General features: G+C 34.3%; 1 protein-coding gene across 3 annotated transcripts; it reads right to left on the bottom strand.

Moving 5' to 3' along the window:
- Window positions 1-407: 407 nt before the first annotated feature.
- Window positions 408-7,179, bottom strand: LOC142505537 (phosphatidate phosphatase PAH1-like). Of its 3 annotated transcripts, none has more exons than XM_075618564.1 (11): window positions 6,995-7,179; window positions 5,175-6,786; window positions 4,177-4,769; window positions 4,003-4,076; window positions 3,558-3,642; window positions 2,715-2,801; window positions 1,641-1,713; window positions 1,159-1,202; window positions 955-1,083; window positions 758-856; window positions 408-681 (listed from the first exon to the last, which is right to left on the bottom strand). In XM_075618564.1, exons 2-11 carry the CDS (start codon window positions 6,625-6,627, stop codon window positions 622-624), a joined length of 2,697 nt encoding a protein of 898 aa, XP_075474679.1. In that variant the 5' UTR covers window positions 6,628-6,786; window positions 6,995-7,179; the 3' UTR covers window positions 408-621. The 3 variants fall into 3 exon arrangements, with proteins under 3 accessions (XP_075474679.1, XP_075474680.1, XP_075474681.1); XM_075618565.1 differs by having other exon boundaries at window positions 5,175-6,745; XM_075618566.1 differs by having other exon boundaries at window positions 5,175-6,643.
- Window positions 7,180-7,446: the final 267 nt, after the last annotated feature.

Raw genomic sequence — 7,446 nt, 5'->3', positions numbered from 1 at the left:
TCTTAACTTTTTTTAACTTCTCTTATCCCGCTAACACAACTTGATTTATAAAAATTGCTATAATTGTTATAAATTTATTCACCGTCATCTAAACTTATTCTCGGTCCTAACAAGATAAACATTTGGAACAATTTTTTAAACGTAAGACCGAATAAATCAACTTAGATCCTATAATAAAAAATAAAAATCAAACTGGACCAATTTTATTCCGCGCTCCCGTTATTATTGCTCATACTCTATTTTATATATAAAATAATAATGATACAAAATGAAGTGGAAGTATTATTATTATAGAGCTTTATTACTCATAGATGTTTTATTATCCCGATCAATGGCTTGCATGGTTACATAAAAATGTGCTGTTTATACAGAATAAGTGAGTTTCAGTATATTCTTCCGGTGGAGAAGAAGAAAATAACTGGTCATGAATAGAAGTCTACGGTTACCGTAGAAATCGAAACATTTTTTATCGTGTTTTTACAACCGTATATCATTTCATGTACCATATATTTAGAAGAATGATGCGTCTCATTCATTTATATATATGATCCACGAGATTCAACGCTGTTTGAAACGAATGATCACGACCAAAAACTATGTCCACCGTCTCTAACAAATCTTCTACAGTCCCTCGATTTCGGGCAAGGGTGTTTTCCAGTAATTCCATGAGTTAAAATCTTCCTGCAAAATAAGGATAAAGGGTTGTCTCATGAAAATTAACAAGGACATATTACCCTCCCAAGGATTAAGAAAATACCTGCTCTACTATCGAAGCAGGAGGAAACATGTCATTCACTAATGTATGCAATGAAGTGTATGATTTGACATCGATACGATGATTAATGGCCACTTCGCCCTGCAAGGATGTGAATAATAAATCGCGGTTGAGGGAGAGAAGATGTACGTTGAGTTTGCCTATTATTTTGCAAAGAAATGAGTGGGGAAGGTTACTACCTTGGGGTTGATGATGAAAATCTTGCCCTTTGGAATACCTATTTTCCGGTAACTAAGCTCATCAGTGTCTCTGTTTCCAAAACCCGCGTAAAACGGGTTATAATCAGAAGGGAATAGAGCCTTAATATCCTGAAAATTGGTAATCATATGATTAAGAGGAAAAACATATGCCTGTGAAGATACATCATGATGACTTATGTTTACCTCTAAACAGGCAATCTTGAATTCATGAGGAGCTCTTCTAATTACTGCCACCAAGTAAAAAGTTTGTCACACATAAATTCCCCATTCGGATAAGAAGCATTTCCACATAAATTCTCATATTCGAGTTCTCTATTGTTTAGTTTGTTGTTTTTAACAAATTCTCACCAACTCTATTATGCTAGCAAGAGAACAAACCATGGAATCTTAGTTCATAGCCTTAATTTCACGTCAATAGCAAAATACAGAAAATATAATACATCCTTTAGTCCAGGCAGCAACAGTCGATGATAGCATGGTTCCCAGACATACGAAGCTAATTGAATCAAAACAGGCCACCAACCAAGAGATTTGATTTTACTATCGTCTCACTTTCAAGGCATGCATTAAAGAAATTCACACGAGAACATTTTTGTTATTGTATGCAGTAAAAAAATATAGGTGCAACAGAAATAATAAGTGATTCTAACGAAAAAGGATCTTACCTTCTCGAAACAATGAGGGAAATAAGCCATCTGGGGAAATAACAACCGGTCCATTTGGTAAGCTTTTGCCATCCTGCAAGCATTTGAAATAAATTCACTAGGTTAAATCTCGTTATGATGGCAATTACATCTATTGAAGTGCAAAGATAATAGAAAATGAGAAATTAATGATAAATGGTATCAATGACAACAACGGGTCGATGATGAACTTGGACTTAGCAGACAAACTATAATTTACCCAGGGCAGAGTTCGGATATAGCAAGGGATAAAGAGTGAAATGATACGGAAAAAAAATTCCAATGACAATGATTTAATATGGTTCTTATTTAGCGAAGGACTTGGTGTTAGATTTCCAATGACGTTGATTTAATGTTGTTTAGATTTAGCAAGGGCTTTAGAGTGAAATGATATGAAAACAATTGATTTCCAATGACAATGATTTAAGATTATGTTTGGACCGATGCATTTCTAATTTCTTGGTTTGTAATTCAAGTAAATTTCAAACATACTTTGTATCAAGTTAAACAATTTCAATAGAAATTGTGGTGAATTTTAGATACATCCAAGATGATGTCGTATGAAATCAATTTCTCAAATCAAATCCTTTCTTCCAAATCAAGGAATTTGAAATATATGAATCCAAACACACTCTTAAGTTGTGTTTGGACGAGAGGATTTGAATTTGTTGGGATGACGAGATTTGAAATGCATAATTGAAGCAAAAAATATATTCGAGGCTCTCGGTAATACAAGGAATTTCAATCATTCTTTCTAATTTTGAAGTTTGAACCAAATTAATAAAATGGATTTGAAATCAAATTCGCTCGAATTCTTCAATCAAAATGCAACCTAAAGGAATTTCAAATAGCCTCGAAGATAAAATGAAACACTATTGGCCATGAAAGATTAATTTCAATTTTTTTTTCCTTGTAGCCAAAAACATATTTGATGGATTTTGATGAAGGAGTTTAGATCCATAAAGTTCAAATTTGTCAAACCGAATACAGTCATAAGTGTATCTTTCGCAGTCGTCAAAACTAAGTTTCAGGACTTTATGTAATTAAACCACTTACCTGCTTGAGATTGAATAAAAAGCTTTTTGTCAAGTATGCTTGAACGATTGCACGAGCACTCAAAAATAACAACTGGTATCCATTCTCCTGCACCGAATGAATTAAACATTAATCGTTTATCTATCACTATTTATTAATGGCTGAATTTGGTTGCTTTGATTAGACAGTGATAGATGTTTTATCAGGCCTTATCGGTTGATTAGAAGCCATATAAAAACTAATTCTGGTACACCAAATATAGATATCCAAAAAAAAACTTTAATTAAATAAACAAAAAAAATACAAAGGATTATGTTATAATTTGAAAAAGACATTCGGTTGTACATCGGTTATGGATGACATACGTATAAATGTGATTCAATTTTTGAAACCTTGGTATCCACAGACGTATCTAGTAAAAAAAACACCATAATAAATTATATTTACTTAAAATCACCCTAGTTTATACACATGCATTGTGTTACGGTCCTGCCATTAGCTTTACAATAAACGAGAAATTCAGATGAACAAAAAAACCAAAGAGATCTTGAAATATGAAAAATATGCAGGTTGCATCAGATAAAAAAAAGTTGCAACTTGTCGGGACTCAGATTTTGATTCTTTGGCTCGAAATCCATAAATGAAAGTCTTTACATCAAGCATTCACACATCAGCATTTGCATATCTTTATTGCATTTTTTTCCGATGAAAAGTTTATTGCACTCCAGTTCAATATTTTTAAGTATTTTCAGAGATCAACTATGAGGTTCATAAAGATGTTTTGGCATGGATTAAGGCCATGAAAAATAATATATGAATATATGATTTCCAATCAGCTTGAAAAGATAAATTAGAAAACATTACCTTTATAGCTGAAAAAAGACGAGCTATTCCAGAATGAGTCCAGTCCCTTCCCACCAAAGGCATAAACTGACCGAGAACATCAGACCTAGACACAAGGATACAAGACATAATAGGTTCTATTAGAAATCAAATAGCATAATCTAAAATCAAATTTGTTAGTATTATGATTGCTGATATAGACTTGAATACTTGATATGATTTTATTGTGATATAATCATAGAAAATATTTTCGATCATAATTCATATCAACCACAACTTATTTTCATCGCTATAAAGTGATAATCAGCATAATCTAAAGAAAGAATATCAGGCCATAACAGAACTATAAACTACATATAATTGAATTGGTAAACTATTTTCAAATAGCATTTCGGTTACGTTGAAAGAAAAAAAATTATACGGCACATCACAAGTTAATTCATTGTAAGAATGAATTACGATTTACCTGGTAATTGTCCCATCAACATCAGAAATTACAATTCTTGTATTCCACTTCCACAGGTATATATGAGCTTCAACCTGTTCCAGAAAGTATGAGTAAAGATGAGTATAGCCTTTCCCAACTCTAAATAATTAACCAATCTAAGCACAAATACCGACCAGGTAACATATTACGAACCTTTTGGGATCCAAGAACTCGAGTCGAGAAAATGAAATTAACCTTATTCTGCCCCTCTTTGAGATTCAATGATGCTATTTGATCAATTGTGGGGACATTGGTCCTAATGATTTGCTTTCGTGTAGGCTCTGTGACTGTATGGATTGTCGAACTTGGTTCTTCAGGTTGGCTTTGTGAGACTGATCCAGAATTAACAAATACTTCTTCGTTTGATGAGTTACTACCCGTATGCTCAAGTGTTTTGACTCTCCTAAATGGGATTGGCCAGAGCCTCCATCTTCGTGATGGAGTTGAAGTCATATCGGAATCATCTTCCTTTGATTCTGGTGTTTCTTTTTTCACAGGGATAACATCTTGTGGCTCAATAGGAAGACTCAAACCAAAAGCGGCTATACCAAGAATGATATGTGCTGCTTTTTCCCATTTTAAGTACTTCCCTTGTATTCTTAAGATTAAGTTTTCATTCTCCAAAATCGAAGAGGCAGAAAACTTAAATTCCTCCAGTGATATGCGGTTCGCATGAAAGGCATCTTCTGCTGCACTTGAACCCATTCCCGTATGAAGCAAGTTTCCACAAAGAGATATCTCCAGCCCTGTTGACAATTAATAAACATGAGAAACAGTATTAATATTTTCCAGAAATCAAATAATATATTTTAATCAAATTGAATATTGTTAAAGATTTGGATAAATTTCTTATATGATGTTATCCTAGATATGTTATAAGAAAAATTTGAAAACATATTTATCCCAATATATTTTCACTTACATAGAGAGACTATGCGGTGCAAACTATGAAAGATTAATAGAGAGTTCTAGCCTTCTGGACATTGGGTCATAATGTTGACCTTCATGGCCGAGGCACGTAAATCATGAGTCATGTGGTTTTTTCTCATAACTACATTTCTATTATATCAAAATTCAACAAATAGCAAATAGAATCAAGCTTTATTTTTATAACAAAATAACATGCATTGCATATACGTCTGTTTTAATACCTTTGATAGAAGCTCCAGTGAGAAGTTCAAGGTGCTCAATTTTACTACGTTCTTCTTCAGAAGCAGGAGCTCCCTCACCACTATGCATTCTCATGGATGCTAGATCTACATCCGCTTGTATCAGCAATTCTGGATCATTGTTATCACACTGGACCGCAAGTCTAACTGAACCGTCATATTCTGTATCAGAAGTTTCTCTTTCGTGGGATTTAGGGTTGAACTTCAACTCTGTTAAAAGGGTACTGCTAGGAAATTCAGAATCTTGGGGGAATAGTCCATCGTTGTTTCTTGATATTTCTTCTTTTCCCTCTTCAGATTCCCCATTTACCAGAGGACTTCGAGGAGACTTGTCAAGAACTTCTAACAAAGAATTCTTATGTTCTTCATCCTCATCAGTAGACTGAGATGCCAATTCCTGAAGCTCCATGCAGCTTTTAAAAACTTCATTCCTATTAAATGGTTTAGAAGCAATATCGGAACTGCTGTCAATATTATGTTCTCTGTCCAGATGACCGGAGTCTGGAGTTCCTTGTTCACTATATGGAGTTCCTTGTTCACTATATGGTTTCTCTTGATCTAAGTTACAAGTTTCTAAATGTGGTACAGAAGACAAAGACAAAGTCCCATTATCTGCTTCGTGTATATTTATGGTGGTAACTTTATGAGAGGCATCAATTTCATCCAATAAATCAGAAGGCCAAGAAGCTTCACCTCTGTTGTAATCTTCAGTACCCTCACCTGGGCCAAGGTGAAATTGAGGCGTATTTAGTTGCACATTTTCGGCATTCCTCTCCGATAAAGATATAGGCGCTGTCAATATGTGTCCATCAACACTCACCAAAATGACCTCTGAATTTGAATCCTGTGATTCTAACACATGTTCCATGTTCCCTAAATTGTCAAATCTACCAGAACCATATTCAGAGAACTCGACCGAATCCACCAGAGAAGATTTATCATCTTGAAACTCGTAAAATATTCTCTCCACATCAGAATCAGCCCTCTCTAACCGGTCCATGCCAAGGGTAACACATTCATCTCGCACCTCTACCCCACCATCATTATGCTCATTAGCCTCCGATCTCTGTAATTCACTTCCTTTTACTTCATCATTAACATTAATGCCGGCTTCAAGTTTGGCAGAGTCCTTACAACCCTCATTATCATCCTTCTCTGGATCAACTTCTCGAACAAAATAAGCTTCACCAGAGTTATCAAGATACATATGGAAATTAGCTTCAACACCATTAACTTCTATTCGAACTAGCTTCTCAGCCCCCTTAAGAACACCCTGAAACTTACCGAATCGCACATACCAAGGCGTACTCCTAAAGGTTCCGTCATGCTGCTTGACAACAATTATGTCCACCGCCCCACCAAATGGATGAAATGGGGTGGCAACAGAGTACATTCCTTGGGTGATAATACTACCAACTTTAACCACCACATTCATTTTTCCTTCTCTGAAACTATAAAAAAAGACCCAAATTTTCCAAACTCACTTTGTATATCTCGTATCAATTGAAGAACCTTAAAAAATCAACCCAAATCCATTCCATCATCGGACAGTACTGAAAAAACAGAATTCTGATTTATTTTCACTTCAAGGCATCTGCAGGTAAGATTTTCACAACAATAAATCAAATGATCTCTCCCTAATGCTTCGAATATAATCCCAATATCAAATTATATCCACTAAAACCAATAAAGATCGCCACTTTACCTCAAGAATTCAGGAAATAAACCAAATCCAGACAAAATTCAAGAATCCACTTAAATACACAATTAAAAATGCAAGAAACATCAAAATTTTTACATACCCGATAATTTGGCAAAGGTCCAAGAAATATATTCGTGCTCGGAAGATTGAGAAATCAATCAAAACACGATTGAGAGCTCAAGAAACTGCGCTCAGTCGTCGGCCTTCAACCCAAGGAAGATTCGCAGAATATTAATTTTCTGGTGGGGTGTTCATTTTCTCTCTCTTGAGGTTCGTCACGGGGAAAACGAGGAAAATGGGAACGTTGGAAGTGTATATTAAAAAAATAATAATTTCTTTTAAAAAAAATTTGTTTAAAAACTATTTTTTTTATTAAATTTTTATTTTAATTTTATATATAATAAAATTTATATTTTTAACTAAATAAAAAACTTACACAACCCAATCTCATCCAACTAAACTCAATTCACATCTCGCGTAATTTCTTTCCAATCTTCACAAAATATCTTATTTTCTCAACCCTCCTTACAATCCATTATAATTTTGTTTGGT

The sequence above is a fragment of the Primulina tabacum genome, chromosome 10, assembly GCF_025594145.1.
Source record: "Primulina tabacum isolate GXHZ01 chromosome 10, ASM2559414v2, whole genome shotgun sequence".
Taxonomy (NCBI): Eukaryota; Viridiplantae; Streptophyta; class Magnoliopsida; order Lamiales; family Gesneriaceae; genus Primulina; species Primulina tabacum.
This window is presented reverse-complemented; position numbering and strand designations above follow the sequence as displayed.

What these genes read in the sequence shown, in the direction of transcription:
- LOC142505537 (XM_075618564.1), bottom strand. Translation starts at nt 6,627, where the DNA reads ATGAATGTGGTGGTTAAAGTTGGTAGTATTATCACCCAAGGAATGTAC. An exon ending in GAGTTCTTGGATCCCAAAAG is followed by an intron (nt 4,077 to 4,176) that starts GTTCGTAATATG and finishes TTTCTGGAACAG; the next exon opens with GTTGAAGCTCATATATACCT. An exon ending in GTTGATGGGACAATTACCAG is followed by an intron (nt 3,643 to 4,002) that starts GTAAATCGTAAT and finishes CCTTGTGTCTAG; the next exon opens with GTCTGATGTTCTCGGTCAGT.